At 46.1% G+C, this 24,752-nt stretch overlaps 1 protein-coding gene across 1 annotated transcript in view; it reads right to left on the reverse strand.

The window, feature by feature from the left end:
- Positions 1-22,597, reverse strand: part of LMF1 (lipase maturation factor 1) — a 263,087-nt gene extending 240,490 nt beyond the window's left edge. Inside the window, exons 1-2 of the mRNA XM_063345009.1 lie at positions 22,386-22,597; positions 11,732-12,041 (exon numbers count right to left, since the gene is read on the reverse strand). Of these exons, the coding sequence (XP_063201079.1) occupies positions 11,732-12,041; positions 22,386-22,590 (515 nt within the window). The 5' untranslated portion in view covers positions 22,591-22,597. The remainder of the gene's footprint in view (positions 1-11,731; positions 12,042-22,385) is intronic.
- Between the last annotated feature and the right edge of the window lie 2,155 nt (positions 22,598-24,752).

Genomic DNA, 24,752 nt, shown 5'->3' on the forward strand with positions numbered 1-24,752 from the left:
GTGAACCCAGATGTCAACTTTCATCTCCATTATGAATCTGTCTTATTCTCTGGGCTGTATAACTTGGGACGGGGGAAAAAGTATTTGGGTAGTACAGGCACATTTTCTATTCTCCATCAGGACACGGCTCCAAAATCTGCTGTTAAGGAGGTTTCCACAGTAGCACCTCTCCAGAATGGAAACCAGGTAGAGCTCACACTGAGAGGTAACCCTTCCCTGTCAAGGATGGAAATGTGACGTTAACTATCCCACTCTTCCCTCTGGTACTCAGCCAGGGAGAGGAGGAAGCAGGGGACCATCTCCCCAGGAGCCTCAGACCACAGCAGACAATCAAATGGATTCATCACTGGCAGAGTGAAGAGCTTCCTTCCAAAATTTCAGTAACAGAGAAAGCTGGATGAGCTGCCTGCCATAAATCCAGGCATTGCATTAGGAGAGGAAAAACGGGCTAAGTCATGGAAGTACAGAAAGTGTGGAAAATCCACCTGCCCCAAGACATAAATGACTGTGAGAATCACCTCTGGCAGATGCCTGTCTAAGCAGCGACGGAGACTCCACCTCCCTCTCCAGGTATCCAGCCCAGTGTTCCTCCATATGTACATTTAGAAGACTTTTACTCATGTCTAACCTATATCTTCCTTCCCACCACATAAAACAACAGCTTCTTGTCCTATCCATGTGGAGACAGCAAACAGAGAACAGCTAATTTCCATCCTCTCTGCTGCTTCCATACACTTGAAGATCTCTGTCACCTTTCCCAGTTTTCCTTTCTCTCAACTAATCAAACTCAGCTCCTTCAGCTCTTCACCACAACAGGCCACTTTCTGCACCGCCGCCGAGGCTTGTGCCTCTTCTCTGCCCAGCGTGGGGCCGAAGCCACTTCCAGTGCAATGTGACAACCAGACACGAGATGCTGGCTGACACCTCCCAGCTCCGAGAAGTGGAAAACCTCATCCACTGCTGTCTTGCACATGATGCTCCTAAAAGTTACTGGTTTACGTGCCTGAAAGCTTGTTTGGTGAACCACAATATACCAACCAAATTAAAGCTGTAAACACTTCAGGGGAGAAAAAAAAAAAATGTTTTCAATGTATACGTATGTACAGTACCTGGCACCTGGGGATCCACTTCCTTAGCACGCTGCCTCAAAACAAAGAAGCCAGTTGGCAAACATCACTTGCAAGAGACCAAGAGTCCATCAAAATGAGATGACAGAATTAGTCTAGTGCACCATTAATTTCAGAACATCATTAACTTAAAAGTGTGGGGGTAAGAAACATTTTTGACAGCTGGTTTCAGTTGCTGCCAAGCCTTTAGTATTGCACAGCGGTCGTGGGGGGAGGAAATAAGCTAGAATGGTAGTAAATGAAACCACTCGTCTGGTTTCTGGATTCACTTTATTGTGGTCACAGATCTCTAAAAACTAGGATTCTGCACTCCGTAATTACAACATCCACATTTAAATGGAAGGAACAGGGATAACATTAAAAAAAAGAAAGAGTGCTCGAGGATGAGGTTTACTGCTCAGTTTGCACATGGTGCTGGGAAAGGTGCCTGAGCAGAGCTGGAGCCAACCGGGGGATGAGGAATGGCACGGCCGCCCTGCTGGAGCCACGCCAGGTGCTCACACTCGTGCCCCAGCCTGCGCAGCTCCGACGTGGTCAGGCTCTTCCTGCCGCCGAGCAAGGCAGCTCCCAGGCAACAAGCCACCCAAGCACCACTTGATTTTCCCCTTTGCAAGGCCGGGAACCAGGCTTGGTTAAGAGACCAAATGTGAATTACCTAACTAAGCCCCGGCACTCGCCAACTGTTCTGTCCACGCTCATTTCCAAAGCGAAAAATTATTACAAACCCTTGGCTTACGTGACTGCAGAATTTGCCAAATTTAAGTGAAGTTTGCTTTGGTTAAATCCTTCCAGTGCCAAAACCAGATGTTGAAACAGCAGCTTTGGGAACCCTACTCAGAGCTGCTCCTCAAGCCAGATGGCGAGTCCAAGGCAGGAAAGGTGAGAATGGAAGTCGGCAGCAAGAAGGCAACCACAGCAGCGCCACAGCTCCTCCACCCCGCTTTGCCCTGCCAGAGCCACGCCAGGCTTCCCGACCTGCCGAAATCACCACATTTCCCTAGGCACAAATAAACTTGAACAAAAGCGTGCGCACAGCAACTGGAAGTAGACACTGATGGAAAATAAAGGGGTCAGCATAGGCTTGAACACGTTCAGGAGGTCGGTCCTGCTGTGGCATTTTGGTGTGCGTGCAGGCATGGGCAGGCAGCACAAAATGGGTGCTGCAATCCTGCTTTTTCAGGACCAGCAGCAGAAAGGTTTTATATTTCTGCTGCCAGCTTGCCGGCAGGTAAAATCCCAGGAAAACTGCATTTCAGTAATTCCATTCCTTGATTGAAAAAAAAAAAAAAAAAAAGAAGAATCATTTAATTGCATTAATTAATCTCTTTCCAAAGGTTGGCCCTCCACCACCAACCATTCTGCAGACTGAGTATGATTCCCCATTCAATGAAGAAGTCCGGAGCAAGGCTACGGGTCTCGGTGAAAGCATGGTCATTTCTTCGACACTAAGTTCATAATGACATGAGTTATTCTAATGCAAGTTTCCACTTACTTTCTACCCCAGACCCTTCCCCCAAGAGAACTTGCTTGTTTTTGCAGTCGCTTGCCTCCCCTTCTCCGGGACAGAGCTGCTGTTTACCCAGTCAGACCTGGAACATTTCTCCAGTAACATGGCTCAGCCCTGCAAATACCTCTGGTCGTGCAGTAACCCCAGCTCAGTGACGAGCCGGCACCACTGGTAGCGAACACTGTTCTCAACAATAAATTTCTGGATTAAGATCCTTAGGGAAGTTAGTAAACACAGATCCCACCACGGCTTGGACCCTTCCCTAACCCCTGACTGCTTTTCAGCTGTACCAATCACTGTATTAACATTCTTTCCAACCACAGCTGTTTGAGAAGTTAGATGAGTTAAACAACGTGAACGTGTGCTGGACCAGACTGGGTGCATGAAGCTATTTGGCAAATTACAGTTTAAAAAAGAAAAAAAAAAAATCATGAAAAAAACATTATTCATTCTTTTCCTAAATCTTTCAGCTGTGGAATCAATACCCAAGTCTACAGACTGGATACAGCTGGCAATTAGATGTGCCAGATAACAAGCAATTAAAAAATATTTGTCTCGGTCTCTGGCAAAGCCCTGTGGTACATCAGACACTGCACAGCCACGCCACTAACCACATAATCTTCTGATAATTTCTTCGCTCTCATTTTCTCATCGGCCGTGATTTGCAGAAGCGATTGGAAGCTACAAACAGTTTGCGCAAAGGAAACACTGGGGTGCTATTAACTGTCCGTAGAGAATACACAGCTCCCTGTGCGACGGCTTTACCCCACATCCCACTCCAATTGCTACTGATGTTTTAACATGGTCTTCTCATGAAATCAAGTCAGGAGCAGGGGAAGCAGGAAGGAGGTGAAAGAATCTTGCTACGTGCCTTTTGCTGACATTCACTGTGCTATCAAAGCATTACGCTCTGCGACGTTAAGTCATTTTGTCAGGCTTTCTGCAAAGCGAAGCAGCAGACACGCACCACTGCTTTTCCATGTTTTCTTAGGTCTAGATAGAGGTAACAGTCCTGACATTTATACAGAAGCGATTACTGGGATTAACATGATAAAAGGTTATGAACCAGGACTCAGGGCAAATTCACAGAGCACATTTAACAGACGGAGCACACCTCTGGGCAGAGGAGCTGGCTGGCACTGGGATGCTGAAGGGAGCAGCACCAGTCAACACCCGAACACCCGCTGCAGCATGGAAATAACGCTACAGTCCCTGCACTCACCTTTAGGGCACCCTCGGCACAATACTGTTTTCCACTGTAGCACTGATCTCTGCTACATATGGTGGGTTAACTTTTATAGATCTCTGGCTATCCTTTGAGCAACCTGGTCTAGTGGGAGGTGTCCCTGCCTATGACAGGGGCTGGAACTAGATGATCTTTAAGGTCCCTTCCAACTCTTAACCATTCATTCAGATTGAAACAAACAAAAAAAAAGTCCTCCAAAGATGCTATTATTAAGTGAAGCCAGTAATTACAATAAGTCAAAACAATACATGCAACCAATCAATGTAAAATAAATTCCTCTTTAGTTTCCCTCTTTTCAAGCCTTTTTAAGTTCCTACAAGCATCCACATTATTCAGATGACATTAATCCTAGAGGCACTACTTGCTACAAAATCGGTGGCCTCAGCAGTAACGCTGCAATCTCCACGCTGCAGCTGCTCAAAAAACCCCGGCACACCATTTTACCAAAGCCGCTTCTCTTCTTTTTTGTATCATGTTTCAATGGGAAGTTAGACTTGCCACGGGTCAGTTCTTCTCCAGAAAGATATTCACAGAAGCCCGCAACGACCAGACCTGGTGCGGCCTGAGACCCCACTGAAGCATCCCTTGACAGCCCTTAAGGCTTTTGGCAGCTCCTCTTCTACTGACAGCTCATGCAGATCTTCTCAAATTCATGTCATAGCTGGACCTGGCTTCTTAATCAGCTTCATCTCCGCCTGCCTTTTCAGTCCACTCCACTCTCCCAGACTAATGCAGGGGGTTTGGAGTAGACGTGGGCAGGAGCACAATCAAACCTCCCTGGACATCTTAGGGCAACTGCATTCTTTGCTCCTACATGCCCCTTTAAAAAGGCCAAGCTAAATTAATGACACACAACCCATTGCCACCTGCATTTAACTCGACTGCCTCAACCAAGACAAGTAACCTCACGTCACAGGGCACACATTTACAGGTCTCGAGGACTAGGGAAGGCCAGCCAGCCATGGCATCACCCTCCTCCTTCCCAGCCATCCTCAATGCCAGGCAAGTAAATGGCAAGGGGCTGGCCCCTCTCAAGGGCTTCTGCTAAACCAAAAGCCAGCCTAGGGCAGGGAGGGGAAAACCTTACACATGCTGGGGGGGGAAATGCTAAATGATTCATTTCTGACATCAGCCATGATTAAATTTTAATCTCTCAAACAAAAATATGGTTCTCATTAGCCTCATTAGTTCCCAGTTGTACTGCAAGGCAACAGTGTCACATGGTATTAATCTTTGTTTTCATTAATATGTCATATCAACTGCTCACAGCATTCTTTGAAACCGATACGCTCCCTCTCTTCTGTGTAAGTAGGAAGTGCCAAAAAGCAGCTTCCTCGACAGGAAGGATGACCCCCTGAGATCCTTCAACTTTTGGTTTACGTTTCTAGAGATAATCTTTTCTTTCTGGGGAAAGAGGGAGGGGAGTTCGGAGTAAAAGGGATACAAGGCTGCGATCCATAATAACAAAGAAATTCCTGAGGTTTATTGCCAAAGCCAGGGCCAAATAAAGGAATAAGATATTCTAAGTTTTTTGTTGTTGTTGTTGTCATTGGGATATTTTGGAGAGCTAGAAAAATAAAGCCAGGTTGCAAAAAGGGTTCTTTGCAAGTGGCTTATTTGCAAAGCCCCTAGCAAACTTCAAAGGACTCCAATGTAGCATATGCATCAAGGTGATATTTGTTAATGTGATTCATCTAAAATCCTAGATACTTTTTTTTTTAATACACAAAATTGTACACTGGATTCAGGCACAACAAGAATTTGTGCTTGCACTTCAAACTTTAATATCTGTAAAGCTGACATCAATTAAGTCTTACAATCCCTCAGTACAGGCTTGTATTACTTCCAGACAGGCAGATAAAGCAGGATATAGACTGATGGAAAGACCTCGCCAAGGTCACACAGTTAAGTGCAACCCCAAAGCATCCATTCCTGCCTGTACAGTGAGGTCTCAGAGAACTTCCCAAGCGACCCAAGCGTACTGATAAAATCCAGGACCCACAAATTCCTATGCCCTACTTGCACGGCTCCTGATCTTTCAGTGTTTGCTTGCTCAGGAGCAGTCAAAAATGTCTTACCGAATTTCCCATGCTACTTAATAAAACGTGCACTAACACAAATGCACCCATGTGGATACGTTCATTCACCCTTGATCCAGCTCTGGTCTCCTGGAAGCTCAAAGGGCGATTCTTCCATCTGTATTTTGCATGTCAGACTAGGACTCTTCTAGTCATAAAATGAGTATCTCCACAAGTGCTGCGCCCTTGTCGTAAGAGGGTCACAAACCAGTACACCTAAAAATGGGAAAGATGTTTTGCCAAATCCTGCCCACAATTCACACGCTGGCTGTTTTACAAGCCAGAATAGGAAACTCGTAAGCGATCTGTTTCTAACCTTTACTGGATAGGATGACAATACACAAACACCCAAGTGCTTTAGACTGAAAAACTAAAGCTATAGAATATAAGAGGAAAGAAAGTGGAGAAGAGGTCCATTTGATGGCTACTAATGCCCTCCTGGAGAGTGAAAACACAGCCCTGAGCATCCCCTTATCAGCGCCCTAGCATTTAATGGACTTCAGCCTGAACCAGTTACCAGTTCATCTGCTAGCACACAGAAGACTGCGATTGGAGTCCTGCATAGGTCAAGTGGTTTTTAATGAGACATATAAACCACAAAACCTCTATGACATACAAGTCTTTCTTCTTTCTCTGTTGTAAATGAACTTCTGAGGAAGGCAATTTAATTGCAATTAAATTACATGCCTCAGAGACATGCTTTTGTGACCTGGAGTAAACCTGCCCCTTCAATAAGTCCTTAATATTGAAGTTAAATGCTATTAATATTCTGTTCAATCAGCTAAATAAGAAAAAACACCAGGCACTTGGGGTCAGAAAGACAGAGGCGTATCTTTCCCTCCTTGCTCTACAAAAACATTGCTGCATCTGCAACTTCTTGGAAACCACCTGGGCACATGGGCTTCGAAGGGCACAGCCCAAATGGCACTCACCTGCAGCCGCTGGGGTTGAGCAGTGATGAAGCACCATTCAGTTTCATATTCCTTACAGGAAAAAAAAGTGCACTGTTTAGTCTTATTTTACCCTAAATACCTGTTAGCAGTAGCTCCACCAACATTTTCCACAAGGGAAGAACATACTGAAAAGAACGCTGTAGCCACCTCACCCTATAATGTTTTATTTATTGGCTTGTTTAACCTGTTCCCTTGAGCTCTTGTAACTCTACCAGAATCTTAAGTCATGAAAGGAAAAAAAGCAATAGGATTTAAAAAACCACAATTCTAGCTTTTGTATCAAGTGTCTTACAAACTGAACCACTGAATGCTCTCTAATAGTGGGCAATATGCTTTGTAAAATGAAACAACAGAATAACCAAGGGAAAGGAAGGGTTTTCAGATGACATTTGAAAATGCTGTGGGGTGAGGTGGTTCAGTGAGGAAACAACAGAAGAAGAAACAGGAGATCAGTGGCAAAGTAGTTTAAAAGTTTGTTTATATAAGAAAATGTAATAGCTCTCTGGAGACACCTTACTGCAGGATAAAAGTGATTTTATTCCAGAATTATGAATTCACTTTAGAAGTGCATTTGTTATTCTGGTACAAAACTGATTTGACTTCTGCCGCAATGCCTCTCCCGGAGAGCTTGTCCTGACAAAGGACCTCTACTGCCGATGGTCCATCTCTGCAGACATATGCCCCAGCAGAAACCATAGGTAATAAAACCAAATGGAGGTTTCATGAGGTCATCTGCAACAAGTATTTTTACTTTGAAACAAAGGGACAGCTTTTCCTATTCTTTTTTAAACGTACAACAATCCACTATACTACTGTTCAGGAAGGAGGAAGTAGGGAAAGGCAAAGCCATTTGTATTGGACCCGTGGAGCTGCTCTGTTCTTCAACGACTGAACCTAGGCAAGCGGGACTTGCAGTCTGCAAAATGGATGCTGAAGTATGGGAAATTCCCACAAAATCTTTTTAAGTATCTTTAGCTTCATTAAGTAGCTTCAATTAAACCAGGACCATTTTTTACTATGATTATTTTACAGAAATTAGGCAGTCTGCAGAAATGAGAAGAAAAATCAAGGCTAAAATTAACGTAATGATTAAGAACTTCACCCAGCCTACGGGTCAGACGTTATATATTCTTTTGCACTGCCAGATTTCGGAATTCTTGACTGTTTCCTCCTACTTCAAAAGGAAAAGTTCAAAATGGCAGAGAGGGAAAAAAATCCAGTATTTTATGACAGACGCACTGAGCTTGTGATGCAAGTGCAGCCCCATTATATGCATGCCTATGACCCAGCAAAGACGTCCAGGTTTAGTCTGATCAGACCCCGAATACCACAGCTGTTTTGGGAACAGAGTGCCCAGAATTACAAAAGCTTCCTGGTGCATTCCACTGCCAAATTTGGCAAAGGCGATCTTGGCCCTGCATTTCCCAGGTACCAAAATTAGTAGGCTGTTCTCTGAAAGCTAGCCCGGTTTTGAGACCTGCCAAAGTGCATCTTATTCCAGACAGTTCACCTGTGCTTTGGCAGAGCCAACAGTCAACTGGCAAAGTCAAGAATTCAGGGCCAGGACAACATCCTGGCCCCAGTTCTCAGGATTTTAGGTTGCCAAAGTAATCCTTATCCCACAAAATCCATTATGAACAGCTCACACCAGCCTGCTCCACAGGAGCAGCTTTCTTAAGGGTTATAACACCCTCAAAGACCTTCAGCTGGTCCCTTGCCATGCTGTCACAGCAGCCTCAGCTGTCCCCAGGCACACAGTGTATTCCCCAGCTCACAGGTGGAGGTCGGCAGTACCGGGGCAGGCAGGCAATGCCTCCTGCCCTTCAAAGGAGACGGTTTGCTCTTCTAAAGCTTCCTCTGACTCTGAGCCCAAGCCAGCTGGACAGCAGTTGAAAGACTCGCTCCTTCAGCAGCGCCCGGTATCTGGAGACTCCAGCCCAAAACAAACAGAAACATTTAAAATTAAAATAGAAAAGGCGATAAAAGGAATAAATTGTTCCTCACTGGCCCGAAGAAAACTCTATTCCTCCTTATCACCCCGTCTCTTCCTTGAACTGGCTTCCCAGGCAACTACTGCAAAGGATTTTTCTGGATCGGGTCAGCCCACGGGTCCATGCCCAGCCCAGCCATGCCGGCTCGCAGGAGTCCACGCCTGCCAGCTGAAGAGCAACATTAGGAAAGACCATACAATAGCTACAAAACAATGTGGTGACAGGAGGAATTTCTTCCTCATTTCAGACGCCTCTTTGCTGAGCTATCTTGTAACTCTGATCAGGAATGCCTGCCAACGTTGTCCTTTCCCCCTTTATAAGAAGTCACTATGGTCTTCAACAGATACCTTGGAGAACAATCAGAACTCATCAAAACCTCTCAATCTGCCCAAATTTGAGAGTAAGACAAAGTTAATGGACCATCGAAGCCCACCTACAAATAGTGCGAAAAGGGAGTTTTAAAGCCAGCCTGAGTTTTAAGGCCAATGCTTCCATCCACCCATGATCAGCAGCAAAATTCATGAGATTCCAGGTACTCTCAGCTCATCCCTTATGCCACCACAATTCCCTGAGGGACGGTGAGAAATTAGTTAATCCCTCCTTTGCTCTCTCCTCATGTTTACTTGCACTGTAAGTACCTAGCCACCCAGCATTCCCTTCTCCAGGAATTGAATGTCACACTGTATGCACAATAATAATATGGTTTTGACCACCCAGTGACCCATTTCGGAGGATCTAATGAAAAATGTAACCGCAGCTGAATGAACTGTACTACTGGGTTGCTTTGATTCTTTTCCCTCACTCCTTTACAAGAACCACCTAATTTCCTGTTTAATATATTTGATGCCACAATTAAGAAGGGATGAAGTTGAGGCTACACCTCCTATTGCCCCCTCACTTTTCTCCCTCACCCCTTCCCCAGAAGAAATCTTGGTGTGTTATTGCTGTATATCAGGAGTCACCTGCCTGCGCCAGAGTAACTTTCAAAGTCCAAATCTGAAGTAGCAAAGGAGGAAAAAAATACAGCCTTATCTCAAATATCAAGAGTCAATTCCTTTCAACCACAGCATCCACAAAAGGCAAATTCTGGGCTCCGCTTACATTCCTGCTGCCAGCTCATTGTCTTCAGAGCTGCAGAGACCTGAAGCTTCTAACCCCCCTTAGGAAGAGGCATTTGGACGTGGTCTGCTGGACACTGGTGGTGGTTTGGTGCAGCAGTGGAAAAAGGCTCCCCTCTCTATCCCCTGCCTTTTGCCTCTCCCTTAAACACTTGAAAGATGACAAAACAGCCACGCATTCAACAGGCACAACTGTATTTCTTTCGGCAAACACCTGAGAGTTCTGCAGGTCTGTCACCCCTGCAGCACCAGCAGAGAAGACATCACACCTCTGCCTTCAGTCTGCCTGCACAAGGAAAAGCAACTGGGAGCAGAGGACCAGCACAGAACGTGATTGCCCAACATGGAGAACACGTTCGAGCTAGCTTTTTTTAAAATCAAAACTGTTAAGGACACTGTAGCATCGCTATGGCCATAGCACCAGTACACTGAGTACCCCAGAGTGCCTTGTGGGCACTAACGAAGAAAGCCTGTCATGCTAATGTCTTTCTTAGCCCACTACTTCAGGAGCAAGCCAGATCAAACCTTCAGCCTCAAAAGTCACTGCAGGTTCAACTTTCTGCTACAAAACCTTTGCAGCTTGAGGGAAAAGTTGTTAGAGGTTTCCCCCCTGACCCACAAACAGAAAGACGTGAAGGAACGTATCCAGATTTTGCTGCTACAATGACACAAGCTTCTGTATCTCTAGAAATGAGAGCAGGACGATGATTGAATTCTTGCCCTGTAACATAAAACATCTAGAAAAATAGACAAGCAATTTTGGAATAACTTGGAAATGGGCAACGGAAAACTACCCACCAAGTTATTTTTCAAATTTTGTGGCTTTCCTTCACAGTCTTAAGTTCACGCTGAGTTAAGAGCTCAGAGAATAGAGCTTTTCAGAAAACTGAAGCTGTTATCCTTCACCCACTTACATACCATCTGGAGTAGGATAGGAATGAATGGGACAGGACAAGGGGCAGCCCAAGCACATGCAAATCCTTAAATTCATCTATATGGTAGGTGTCCTGTCATGTGTTGTAGAGCCAGAAGATTTGGGAAGAACATCACAGTGACACAGCTGCATCATATCCACAGGCTGAGCACCTCTTCATGGCATAGCCTTTTACTCCCCAAAGTTACCACATCATCTCTGCTACAGGCAGAGAGGCACTTGAAGAGGTGAACTAATGAAATTTGGGTTTCTAAGGGCCCACTCTCTTAAGCAATGTATTTGGGGCCTTAACAAGTGTGAGAACCACCTAGAGCCTTTCCTTTTGCGCCATAGCCTTTCCCTGCAGCAAGGCGATATGCAGTCATTATTTCTCCTTTACTTTTTCCTAACAGGCTTCATGTACTTATCTTGAGTGTTCCAGCTCTCTCCCGGATAGAACTGAAAATTGAGAAACCATCTCAAAAGCAATTATTAGGGGAATTCCCTTGCAACAGCCATGAGGGAAAGTACTCCACAGCAGGGACAATGTGTAGCGTGGTACATTATGCAGCCAGTTCACGTCTCACAGAGGACAACAGAAATCAGGGCAGATATCCCAGGTAAGAGAGAGCGCAGGGGTGTGCCCATAACTCATTTCTGCCAAATGCTTTCCTTACCTCACATTCCTACATCGCTCCTTACCAGATTACCAACCTCAAATGGTAATAGAAAGTCAATGTGTACAATGAACAGCAAGAGATTACAGAAAAAAACAAAGCAGAGAGATTGTTAACCTACCAGATCTGTCCAACGTTGACCAGCGAGAGGTAGAGAACCCACAGGACGGACATGAGGACCATGTTTGCACATCCAGTTATCAATACAAAGGCTGAAGTTGCCAGGCCAAACAAGGAGAGGTAGTCCAAGGTTCTGTCCATGTCTGACCAGTCCAGAAACCAGATGATTGTTGGCGCATAGCTCAGAGCATCCAAGTTTATCTTCCCTCTGAAATACTTTTTGACATTCTGCAGGTACAGTTTACAAGGGAGCAGCCCCTTCTCTCCTACTAGCTGCTTGTTTTGATGGTATGCCACCAGGAAGGCCACAACTGGAGGAAAACAAGGAGGGAGGAAAAAATATATCAGTATTAGAAATCATCCAGGCTGAAGTACATATTTTGAGTCCAGAGTTACAGAAGAATTTTCATGCCTCGGGAAGGAATTTATTCATATGTCCTCATCTCCATTAAAATACAACACAGTCATTTCTATTAACCACAACGCAGAATGCAGAGGAATTCTATAAATACTGTCTCTGCCTTCACACCAGGAAACGGCACAGAGTCTGGTTTGAGACAATGTTCTCCTCAACAGCTGTAAGGGACATGCCACTTGCTTCAGGCAAACTCAACAATGCACTTCTGGGAAAAGCTCCCTGTAACTGAGCGACCTGACCCAGTGTAGAAACAGGAGGCTCAGCCCAGCTCTGTGAGACTCTGCGTGACCCTAGGTTAGTCACATACACTATTCATCTCCTAATGCAGATGAGGAAAACAGCTTAATTGCACTGCGGAGTACAAGTGAAAGCAATGCATTAATTTCAAGACTTTCAGACAGAATTTCCTTTCTACTGTGGAAAGGAGACACCAGGAAGCCCTCAGTTCACGCACCGATCCTGGGAAGTGCAGCTGAAGCAGCCAGAAGAGCGCACACAACTCCCTTCAGCTTTGCAGCAGCAAAGACAGGGCTGTATTTTCCGGCCCCTCCTATTTCAGTTTCACCAAACATTTTGCTGCGTAAATAGACAACAGCTCCAGCATGGGGTTTGGTGTTGACGGTGTTAACATGTTACAACGTCTGCTGTTCCCAGTACAAATAACCCACCACAGACTGATAACAGATTGTTCCTGCAAGGTTATGCTTTGACTTTAGACGACAACATATCTCCATTTTTACATACAGCTATCTGTGCATCTGTCAAGTATTGGATTATTTCCTTGTATTGAAAACACTTAATATTTCAAAATATTGTTAATGAGACAGCTTAAACTCATACACACCATTCAAAAGGCACCCAAAGGACACCTTAATTCTTCTGGTGGAGTAATGGTTAATGGTTACACATGGCAATTGCAGAATACAGTAGTTATGCTATGGGTTGACCTTCTGGATCCTCTCACTTCCTGGCAGGCTGGAAATACAAAGTCTTAATATTTTTCTGTCCTCTAAATTGCCACTTTTTACATGTCACTACAGTTCTCTCATTTATAGTGTCTATGCTCTTGCACCAGACAATCTTAGAACAGCCATATGCTTTTTTTAACAGCGCATAAGCAATTTAATTACAGATTATAGACCTAGAATTTGATGTTCTACAGAGAAAGTTGGTCAGTTTCTAGGGATTATCTCATATTTTAGGAATCTCCTCCAGTTACCAATTTGCAGTTCGTAACTCCATTTCTCAGAAAAAAATGATGAAGGCCAACATTTCCTGATTAGGCTTCATACATTTTGCTCCCAGCAGCTAACTTACCCATCCTTCAAACATTATCCAAACACCAGCCACGTCACATGCAGCAATACCAGAGGTCTTGCAAAAGGCCAATTTGTTTCCCTCCAAATACTCCTTAGTTAATGATCAAATCTGTTTCCTTCCTTATCTGAATGCTGTCATTCTGCAAACAAGAATTCTGGTGTTCATCTGGTTGATGTCTCTCACTGGGGGAACACTGGTAGAAGGGCTATGTGAAACTATATCCCGCGTTCAGGCCTGGATTCCCATTTCTTTGAAGTTTGACTAGCAACCAAAAATCCGCAGCCCCAGGGAACAGAAATAAATGTCCCATTCCCCCCAGACACACAAAAAGGTCTCCAGTTAATCCACTTAACACTTACGCCATCTCTTTGCACACGGCATGTATTTTGTTCTCATTTGAAAAACCAGTAAAACTCAATCCAACACATATCTGAGGTCACTGGGAGGGTTCCCATCGATTTCAACAGATCCTGAATCACAGCGCTAACACAATAAAGTTGGGGGTTTAATTGGTTGTATCTCTTTCTGTTCATCTTTTACACACAGTGAAAGATTTTCCAAAGTAATAAAAGACATGCAGAATATTTTACTCAATTACAGACAGGGAGGGAGAAGAGGAAAAAAATGATCACAACACTAAAGAATCAGCTTTGGACCGCAAATTAAGTGTTTTAGAGTATTCATATTTTTCTAGCAACACTCTGTCCGGCACAAATGCGTAATCAGAAAACCTGACACACAAAACAAGCAGAAATACAATGTTTCTGAGCCTCAGACAACTTAATATCTTCATTTTTGGTTTAAAAAAAATAAAAATAAAGACCATCTCTGCCTTAAAACTCCATGGTTTGATTTCCCTTGATTAGCACTGCAATTTGCCGGACAGTTTTTCCAAAGGTGCTTATCAAATTCACCTCTAAATGCTAAAGAAATTGCTGCCCCAACCCATAACTGCTCAGCAGATTTTTTTCTAAAAAAATCTAAATTAGACCCCTGCACAGTATGCAAGATAAACAAGGAAAGGGTAAATTAGGAAAAACAAACTATAGCAATTGCAGAAAAGTACACATTGTATGTACAAAATACCATACAGCCTTTTTAAGTCTGTAAGCAGCAAAGACTGCATTATAGGTTGCCATGAACTGCACATCTAAAGATTGCCCTGTTTGGGCTACGAAGTGATTTTCCCCCAGAACATCGATTTCTCACAAGACGCTGCACTGCTGGTATTTCGCACGTTTCCATTTCACAGCTAAATCCCATCGGCAGCAGCCCTAATTTATGAAGGACTCATCTAACCCAAACCAAATCCGAATCGTTGCACTTACATTTTGATCCATCACACTCCCAAGCCATCAGGGCCCACGTCCGGCGAGCGCCGTTTATTGCTCACACGTGTGCAGCATTTCCCAGTCATGCTGCTCCATCCCGGATCCAGCTCCCTCTCCTGGACACTCCCCAAGCTGAGACGCTGCCTCGCACCACTCCGTGCTCACACTCCACTCATCTCCAGCATCTTTTGGAGTACCTTTGAAGGGCACATCCCTTGGGCAGCACCCACTTCTCAAATCCTGACATCAAATCATCTAGACCCACTCTCCCAAGCACCAGGTAAGCCTTCAAGAGGCTTCACCCTGTAGGCAGCGGTTCCCATGTTACCGGACACATGCAATAGCTGAAACTAAAGACAGATTCTGCAAAGGATTTTAGCAACACAGGAGATGCACAGTTCCACAGGGAAAAAAAAAAGTTATTTATTAGCATGTCTTTGCTTCCTCTCCCTGAACCCCTCTTGAGAAACTGTATCCTTAAATTGATTGTAACACAGACCCTGCTCCCTTCTCCAGGAAGGGATCCTTTTAATGTTGGCTTAGTCAGGGGGGAAAAAAGTCCCTTTTGCCCCCAAAGCTTGTGCTTTTCTTCCTCTTCCTTAACCCCTGTTCTGAAACCTCTCTCCCTTTGGCCTTGTATTTGGGGATTTTCCACTCTCCATCTTCCCACTCCCTCCAAATAAACATGGTGAAACAAGTTTGCTTCCACCTTGGGCACTGGCTGGCATGCTCACTGCACTGCCGAGTCATAGGGCAAGGTTAATCGCTTCTCTTGTTTGTCCTGTAGCTTCTTCCTGGCAAGAGGCTGGCAGAGCAGTTCTGTTACATGAACCAGAATTCACTGGTTCGTAAGTCTGACGATGCGGTGGGGACCCACCTACGCAGCATGCTGGGTTCAACCACACCATGGGGTCCAAGGCACTGAGTCTGCTTGAGCAACGGCACTGCATCCGCCTCAGCCCCTCCAAACAGTCTGTAAAGCTGTGCTCCTGGGTTTCTGCAAGGTCCATGTCAGCCCAGGGATGTTCTCATCTGTGGCAGCAAAGGGAGAAGGGCCTTACCCAACGGGATGCTGGAATGGCGAAAGAGAGTCTGACGGGCAGCTGCTGAGCACCGCTGTCAGACAGGCAAGCGGGCAGCGTCTCAGTCACCAACAGCTGCAAGACTCTGCACCTCGCTCAGGAGAAGCTGCTTTCCTCCTGAGCAAACCCGACTCCTGGATTTGCAAACTTTGGGCAATGCGTTCATCAGTGTCTCCCATCAGTTCAGGGTTTATTTTTTCCTGCGAGAACAGCACAGACACTTGCATTCCTATGCACCAGGTAGCTTGCCTCCATCAGCACCCCAGCTACCTCCAGCCTGGGCATACACTGCACCAAGGAGTCCACGGTGGATTCCTCCAGGATGGAATAAGCTAACGCAAGGCCTGATCCAGAGTCACCCGCTCCTTCCAGACTCTTTAGCAGGCCAAGCCCCGCAGAATGACTCTCACTGTCTGATATCATCTTACAAACCAAAAGCATGACTGAGAAGGGCACTTTTTCAGAGTTCAGGATGCGCTTTGCCAACCAGGACGCAAAAACCGAAATTTTCCCATAGCTATCCTTTCCAGCATCACAGATGGGAACAATGTGTGGCCACGGCTGGGCTCCTAATTCAGGGACATCCCCTGCAGACTCCCAGCACAGCTCTGCACACCCCCAAGTCCCCAAACGCAGCATAAAACCCCATCACCCCTGTGGCTGCTCACTGCCTGGACTTTTTACCAACTATTCCTGGATTTGCGTATCTTCAGCCCATGCCAGTCTCCTCTCTTTCCATCCGAATCACTTTGCCATTCTTCAGACTATTCACTCCTTTGCAGATTGAAAAAAACCCTCAGCCTCAGCGACTCCCATGCTCCCTCCCACTCAGGAGGCAGAAGGAGCCTTTGACAGCTCACATGGGAGCACGCTCCTCTACCTGCTGCGAGCTGATCTTTACATAAGTAATACATGTAAATTGTCATCAACTGCTAATAGACCTTGACTACTTATTCTCACCTCAGAAGGTGCTTTACTGTACTTTTCCATTAACTCCCCCCCCCTCCACCTTCTCCTTCCCCTCCCAACCTCCTCTGTCTCCCCAAACTGAACACGTTCCTTGTTCAAACCCACATGCTACCAATAAACACAACCCAAGCATGCACCACAAGAGTCACCCATCTGAAATGATTTGGTCTATCCATATTGCCCTGTCACCTCAGTTCCTTTCCCCCAGTCCAGGCTCAGCCTGTCATGGTAGGAGAATGAGAGAATCCCATTCTTCATGCTCTGTAAAGATTTAAAGATGTGAAATCCAAAACTTTCCGGTCATATGGCTTTCTCTCTCCCCCCATTAAAAAAGTCTTAACTTTTACTTAAAGCCCAAACCACAAGAAGAAATGAACCAAAAGCACAGAGCTTTACATGAAAACCAAACTACATCTTGCACACACACAAAAAATCTGCCTGCAGCCATATATCAAGTGCACCTTTGACCCAACAAGGCATTCAAAAAAGGTCCTTTGCTGGATGCTGTCAAGCTGAGGTTGTACTACTGAAAAGAAGGGGGAGAATATCCACGGTCTTTTCATTATTATCTGAGAAATGAATCAAATAAGTTTTCAATCGATAAATTCCCCTGCAAAGTTTTGCAACAGAGAAGCAACAACACCATAGTACTGTGCAAAGAGCCTGAGTGAAACCAAACACCCCCTTTTTATCGTGCAACCCTACGGCCACAAACAAACACACAACAAAGTAGTCTGTTCTTAACACTTTTTTGTTTTATTGCCATTCGCAGCAAAGCTCAAGACTTTGGGGTGGTTGCTTTGGAGGCTTTTTAAGCGCTTATATCCCCATTGCCTCTTTGAAATGATGTGAAAGCAAACAGAAAAGGCTGGGCTGTGGCGCTGCTAAAAAGCTTCCTCGTAGGACCCAGACTGTTCAAAACCACACCAGGGGCAGTTCAACCTGCAGCTGCAGGATGCCCTGAGAAGATCCCTCTGCTCCAGACCAGCTCTGGGCAGGCAGCAGACTGGGAGACAGATTCTCCCCTTCTCGGTTCTTGTTATCATTTCCCTTATCACTGCTTGCTATGAATTTTTCTCCCCACAGTGTAAGTGCTTTGTTCAGGACCAAACCCACTTCTGTCTCGCTTACGTGGCTCTTTCATGCAGACTTAAACAGGAGGCATGTAGCTTGCTAAGAGGACACAGTGCTAACATACTGCCTTCGTTGTGCAGACTTGCTAACAAGCACCGCACTGAAATAAAACCTTTCAGGGGAGAAAACGTGTCTGAAGATGTTCTATAATCCTGACTAGGTAAGCTAAAAGCTACTGGGAGCCTTTTAATATAACTGAGGGAAGAGAAGGGGGAAAGCAGGGGAGATGGCAGAGAGAAAGAGAGAGAGGAGGAAGGACACCGGGGAGAGCCAGCAACCTACAGGAAGCCAAATCCCCCCGAGAAGGCTTTAGATTTCAGAATTAGGAAGAAGTAGCATGAACCTCCCGTAGCTCTAGCTCTGGGGAAAGAAAATACTACTATTAAACAATACATACGGAGAAGGAAGATAAACTGGATTTCAATAATAGCTTTTATTTCAAAGCACTCTACAGAGCCTGGCTGAAATTGGGAAGGGTGGTATCTAATTACTTGAACTTCTACATCTGGAATCTGATGATAGTAACCATCCAAAAAGGGCACTTAACAATGATTTAGAAGAAGGGTGAAGGGAGCAAATAATGCACATTTGTTGTCAAGAGCTTTGGGACCAGCTATTTACTTGTAACAGGACTTCCAACAAGACCTCAAAGACTTTCTGTACTTAGAAAGCACCAATTCCTGCCATAAAGAACAAACGCACAGTGCAAGACCAAGATAGAAAACCTTCAAATATCAAAACGGCATTTCTCCAAGCCTCCCTGTCCCATGAATTACTGTATTAAAGATTGCAATTAGCCAGTGACGGACAGGTTGCAATGGTGGAAGTCTGTGAGACAAGTCTCTTCCATTGGCACACCAATACTATACAAAGATGACTCTACAGAAACAGAGAGGGGTCTGGGCAGCAGGGCACAGGGTAAGACCTACACAATTGTTCTCTTCCTCAGCGAACAGGGATGGATTCTGTGTTATTCACACTCTCTTCCTCTGGAAGGGTTTTACCACTTGGTCTGCCCACACTTACTTGGTAAAGTGGAGAAAGAGATCCCAGATCTGAAAACGTCTCTGAGGGCTGCCAGTTATAAGAATTTAAGTGTCACCTAATTTAAAAGTGCACAGTACTAGCTACTATTAAAGACAGAATTGCACAGACAGGCGTTTCATTTACCTTAGTGCTCAGCTGGGAGGACCCACTGGCACAGCCCTGCTGCAGAGAGCAAACCTCACTGAGAACTTTCCGTTTGGATCCATTTTCCCCTTCCTTCTCATTCCTGCAAGCAGCATGTGCCTTTGGTCACCGGCCTCCAGGAATCATCAGATCCTTTCCCACCTTCCCATCTCTAACCTGCCTCTCAGACAGCAGCTGCTTTGCCAGGGACTTCCCAGGCTCTGGCTGCTTCTGGAAAACCCCTTCAAAAAAAAGAAAAAAGAGGAGAGCTGTTATAACCAAAGGGGGCGGGGGAGAAAGGAGGGCACATAAGATACTTCACACCTGCCTTGCTCTGCCTGTCCTCCTTCCACAGGAGGAGATTCAAAGGGAAAGCATCTCCCCAGCTCACATCAGGCAATAAAACAGCCTCTCAGTAGTGGAGTAGGGGGCAGGAAGGAGGCGACAGGCCCCCAAATAATTCTTGGTAATTCTGCCCCTCACCTCAGCAATCACTGTACCCCCCAAATCGTGTTTCTCTCCATCCCGTCCACAAGGTCCTTTGCTCTCCCACCCCTCCCTTTCCAACTAGGAGAGAGAACAAACTTTCAGCTCTCACAGCTGCACTAACAGGCAGGAGCTGCAATCATCAGGGGGTGACCACTTTCCTGATACTTTAGCACAAGATGCCCCGAAAGGATTTGTTGCTTAACACAGCAGGAATGAAAGGGTTACATTTAAAAGGGTGAAATGAAAGAAGGGGGGAAAACATCCCACGACTGAGGAATGTCAAACTGTCACAACGGCATCAACCGTTTCCTCAGCAAGTCTGAGACTCGGCGTGTGCAGAATCGCCGTGTCTGGGAAAAAAAAAAAATAATCTGTCAGAGTAAATAGTTCCATCTTCAGAAAAGAACTTGGAAGAGGTGCTTGGCACAGAGCCTCTAAATTGTTTTCTGCTGCTTCTAAACCCAGGCTCTCAGAAGAGATCAAAAGGCAACCCACCTTCCCTCGAGAGCATCCCACCCCAACACCCGTGTCATGGTTTTGCAGCCTTTGACAGAGGAATCTGCCTCCTCACAATCTCTCCATCTCAGACACACCAATTAGTTTCCACTCCATGAGTGCTTCAGTTGTAGGCTGTGCAGTGTCTCCCCTGTGTTGGGATCAGAGCTGGAGCCCCAACATCACTGCAAGTGACAGCCCAAGTAAGAATTCGACCTGTCTCAAATCTGGCCCAGGTTTCTGGCTTTGGGTCCCTTGGCTGTTACTCAACCAAAACAAACAGCAGAAATCGCTGTTATCTGATCACAATCAAGTGAAGTTGCATAACAAGCAGGTAAACTTTTCCTTTCTTGCACCTCCTTCATTACAAAGAACAGAGCCATCCTCCTACCCTGTTCCTTCCAGCTCTGGTACCCAAATGCTTTCCTCTGCACTACCTCTCTCAAAAACGTTTCCTCACTCTGGACTGTGGAAGCATTTGGGGGTTTCCTCCCCGCTTTTTCCACTCCTAGGCATTCCCACTCTCTTCTCCTCTTTTGAAAAGTGCCAAATTCAGTTCTTCTCCCTATTTTCTGTCATCCCACTTTCACGCGCCAGCCTCAGCTTCATCCTCTGCCTTACAAATGCCCACCCTCCCTTTCTCCCTCCAGCTCGTAGGTTTCAATCATTTTCATGTTGTAATTCACCTGACCCCAAATGGGATATTGGTTCTTCTTACTGCTCTCATCCCAAATCAGGTCTCCCACTCACCAGAAGTTCCCATACGTTTGACTTGCTTTTTGCCTCCTCTGCCTCATCATCCCCTTCCCAACTCCCACCCCCTCCAGCCACCGCCTCTCCCTTCCCACCAGCCCCTTCCTACCGTACACACCACCACCTTAAAGGACAGCATTTGGTCCTGGATGGAGCACATTTATAACCCAAATGCCCCATCAGAAAGCAGAGGCCTCCACCAAACATAGAGCGGAGAACTCTAATCAGTTTTTCATAAGGAAACTGCAAACTGAGCTACGGGAAACTCAGCAGTCTGGATTTACACACGGGGGAATATCGGAATCGCTTTCATTTTGACTGAAAGAGTCATAACCCTGCATTTCACCGAGAGCTGAAACCAAACTAGAAACAGAGCACGTGTCAAAACCATACAAAACTACAACTTCTGCATGGTTTTGATGCAAAATAATCTAAGCAGGCTGGCAGCCTACAAATCCTAACGATTTTGTGGACAAATCTGGGGCAAGTTTAGAATTTGTAACGTAGTGTGTTACATGTCAGTTTAGGTTTCACTGTGAATATTTTTTAAGTGGAGCACTAGTGGGCTCGAAGCGCAGCTCTCGGTGTTCCTTGCCAAAGTGAGAGCCAAACGAGCACAGCCGAGGTTGGAAACTGATTTCACCGTTAACTGTTTCAAGGTCATGTCAATCCTATGTCTTGACTGGTAGTGTTGACACCGAAGGATGTCGTGTTTCTCCAGTACTATGTAAGATGCTAAAGACCTGCTTCTGCATAAGGCAAGGAGTTTCTCTCTTGCACAGTTAGCACACAAGGCCTACCTTGAAGAAAAGACTACCAGCTCCGACTGGCTCTGCTGACAGGTACCAGCCTCACGGCACAAGCAAACTCTCCTTCCAACTCCACCAATACAGGAGCCCCAACATCACGCAACGCCACCCCTGCCATCAGCCGCAGGGTCCCCATCCACCAGCAAAGCAAGAGTTGAAAACAAGAGGCTCTTCCCATTTCACATCTCAGTCACCCCCTCAAGCTTTGTGTATGCAAACACATACCCCCAAAATTAAGCAATGCTTTGGTAAAAAGCAGGCAGGGCTCCTCAGTGCAACTGCTGCACCCCTGCCATGACAGCACAGGGCCCAGACCCAGGACCGGGGGGCAAGGCCCCCTGCAGCCCCCTGTTCCCCAAACAACTTCACCACCAAGAACCTAAGAGAGTCACAGGCCTCCTCTCCCACCACGGTGGGACCTCAGCACCGCCATGGACCCCACGGGAGGGGACAGTCAGGGCACTGGCAGCTCACCCCCCTTCCCCGTGGCAGGTGGTCCCGCCTGCCCCACCTGAGGCTTTGCAGCGGGGAAGGCCTTGACGGACGGGTCAACCCCAGGACTTCACGGGGTTCTGCGTGGCGACCAGCCCGGCGGTCCCCAGCAGCCCGGGGCTCCGGGGGACCCCCACCCGCTCCCCGGGCAGCGGCGAGAGAAAGAGGCGCGGGGCAGCGCCCGGAGACTCACAGTAAAGCAGGGCTATGGATCGCAGCAGCACGATGCGGGTCAGCCAGAAGGTGCCCGATAGCGGCGGCGGCGACCCGGCCCTACTGCCCGGCGGCCCCGCCACAGCCTTCTCGGGGGCTTCGGAGGCGCCGCCACCCGCCGCCGCCGCCCGCCTCTGCCTCAGCGCCGCGCTGGGCGCCGCCATGTCGGAGCCCACAGCGAGCATGCGTGCGGCCCGCCCCCCGCCGCGCCGGGCCCGCAGGGCGGCCGCTGAGGCGATGGTTACTGTGGCGGGGGTTTGTGTGGAAAAACGGCGTTTGTACGACACGGCCCCAGGGAGCGGCCTTTGGAAAACGGCGAGAAAGTGCAAAGTTAAAAAAAAAAAAAAAACAAAAACGGAAAGGGAAGGAGTTGGGTCCAAACCCCCTTCCTCCACCTCCAGCCTAAGAAGGCCAGGGCCCGCTGCAGCCCCTCAGCTCACCCCGGCGCACCTGGGCCCCATCCCTGAGGGAAAACGTTGAGTTAAATCGCTGAGGAAAAGCGTTAGATTAAATCCCTGAGGAAAAACATTAGGTTAAATTCCTCGTACTTTCATTATTTCCCACTTCTGATGCTGCCGTGATTTCTACTTCACATAGTCTATAGCCGTCAAGCACTTGGCTCCACGTTGAGTTCATAAATACTGGGTTTTTTAGCAAAACCACTTTAATAAAGCGGCCTCGGCGGTCATCGATGAGTTTAGGCGTGTGCCATGTATCCCACTTAAGTAAATACTGCCGTGCTAAACTGCTCGATGGTCTCTGAGAAAGTATCTGTTATCAGGTGTAACATTATTCAATGCTTTTCAGGCTGTAAACCGGTCCCTTCTAAATGCCTCTTTTGTTTTTCCAGTTTCCCATCACTGCTGCTTGCATTGTTCTCCTTAGAAAAAAAACCTACATAATGGTGCATTGTATAGGGAAAGAAAAATAAGCTATTTGTTAAAGGCCTCTGGTATACTGCAGTTTTTGCTCTCCCTTTGGATTAGCCACAAGGTTTGGCTAGATAAATTTAAAGAGATGTAAGCTAATGGTTTCCTTTGTGGGGTCTTTATGAAACTTCTACGGCAAATTCCACATTAAATGGAAATGTCTGTAAAGCAAACTGGATAATTGAGGAAATTACTGAGGAGAAGCGGAGGGTTTAGGCTAAAGATTTAGCAAAAAAAAAAGGGAACTGGGTCAGTTTTCATTGCTGAAGATCGAACTGAGATCTGCGCGGGTTGGGATGGCCACAGGAACGAACACCAACCTCAGCCGACCCGAGCTCAGGGGACATCATGTTTCAACAGTGTCTTTCAACAATACGAGCTGCAAAGTTTTAAGCCTATTAAATGGCAGACAAATGTTGATAATCTAAAGGACCAATCCAACTCTAGTAAAAGGCAATGGAAGCCTTTCCTTCAGTTTTACTGGAAGGTGGATCAAGCTATAAAGGAAAAAGTGTGATAAAAGGGTAGATTAGAACATCAGATGACCTCCTCTCTGTTCTGCAGTTCCTGCTGGTACGCAGCTTTGTGTGGACCATCACCCGTGTCAGGTTTTCTGCTCGCTCATCTATTTACTGTCAGCTTTTATTTTCACGTCGCAATTTTCCCTCACGTTCACCTCTTTTCAAAGTAAAAAGTAAGGTGTCAGAAAAGAAAACAAGGTGAAAACCAAGCAAGTAACGCAAACAAGATATTTAAGAGCGAGGCTCTGAGCCTTAAAGTCTCAAAGGGAAAGCGATTCATAAATGTCAGGCGGGCTGGCAGGCGCTGAGGCATCATTGATGCTGATCTTCATTCAACAAAATGCGCGCCGCCACGTCCCCCCGCCCGACCCTATTTTGCTGTGTTCCAAACAGCTGCAAAAGTGACAGAGAAACAAGCATTTACTGTCACAGCACCCAGCAGCTGTCCCCACCAGCACCTCAACCCTGCTGTCCCTGGCACCCTAAATTACTCTGTGTTCATTCAGGTCTAGTCTTTCGCCCCTCTGGCTGCCAGGAATTGGGTTTAAATAAAACAGAGAAAGTGAATGTGTGCAGAAATAACTATTTTGTAAAGCAGCATTAACATTTGGGGACTCCTCTAAAGAAAACATACATTCAATTATGTATAATGCAGTTATACACAATCCCGCTGAGCATTCAGCTGCGTTTGCTAAATGGGAGGTGGGGATCTCACAAAGAATTTGGGAGCTTCCTTCTACTGGTTAAGGTTTTTCTGGCGGTAATATTTTTTCCATTAAAATGCCTGATACTTCCCTGTGGAAATCCGATCTTTAACTCCAGGGTTAGCAAGATTAAGGCTGAAAAGGATTTTCAGAGGAAGAATTACCTTTTTTTTCCTCCTGTGTTTTTACAGCA

Source organism: Chroicocephalus ridibundus, chromosome 8 (genome assembly GCF_963924245.1).
Source record: "Chroicocephalus ridibundus chromosome 8, bChrRid1.1, whole genome shotgun sequence".
NCBI lineage: Eukaryota > Metazoa > Chordata > Aves > Charadriiformes > Laridae > Chroicocephalus > Chroicocephalus ridibundus.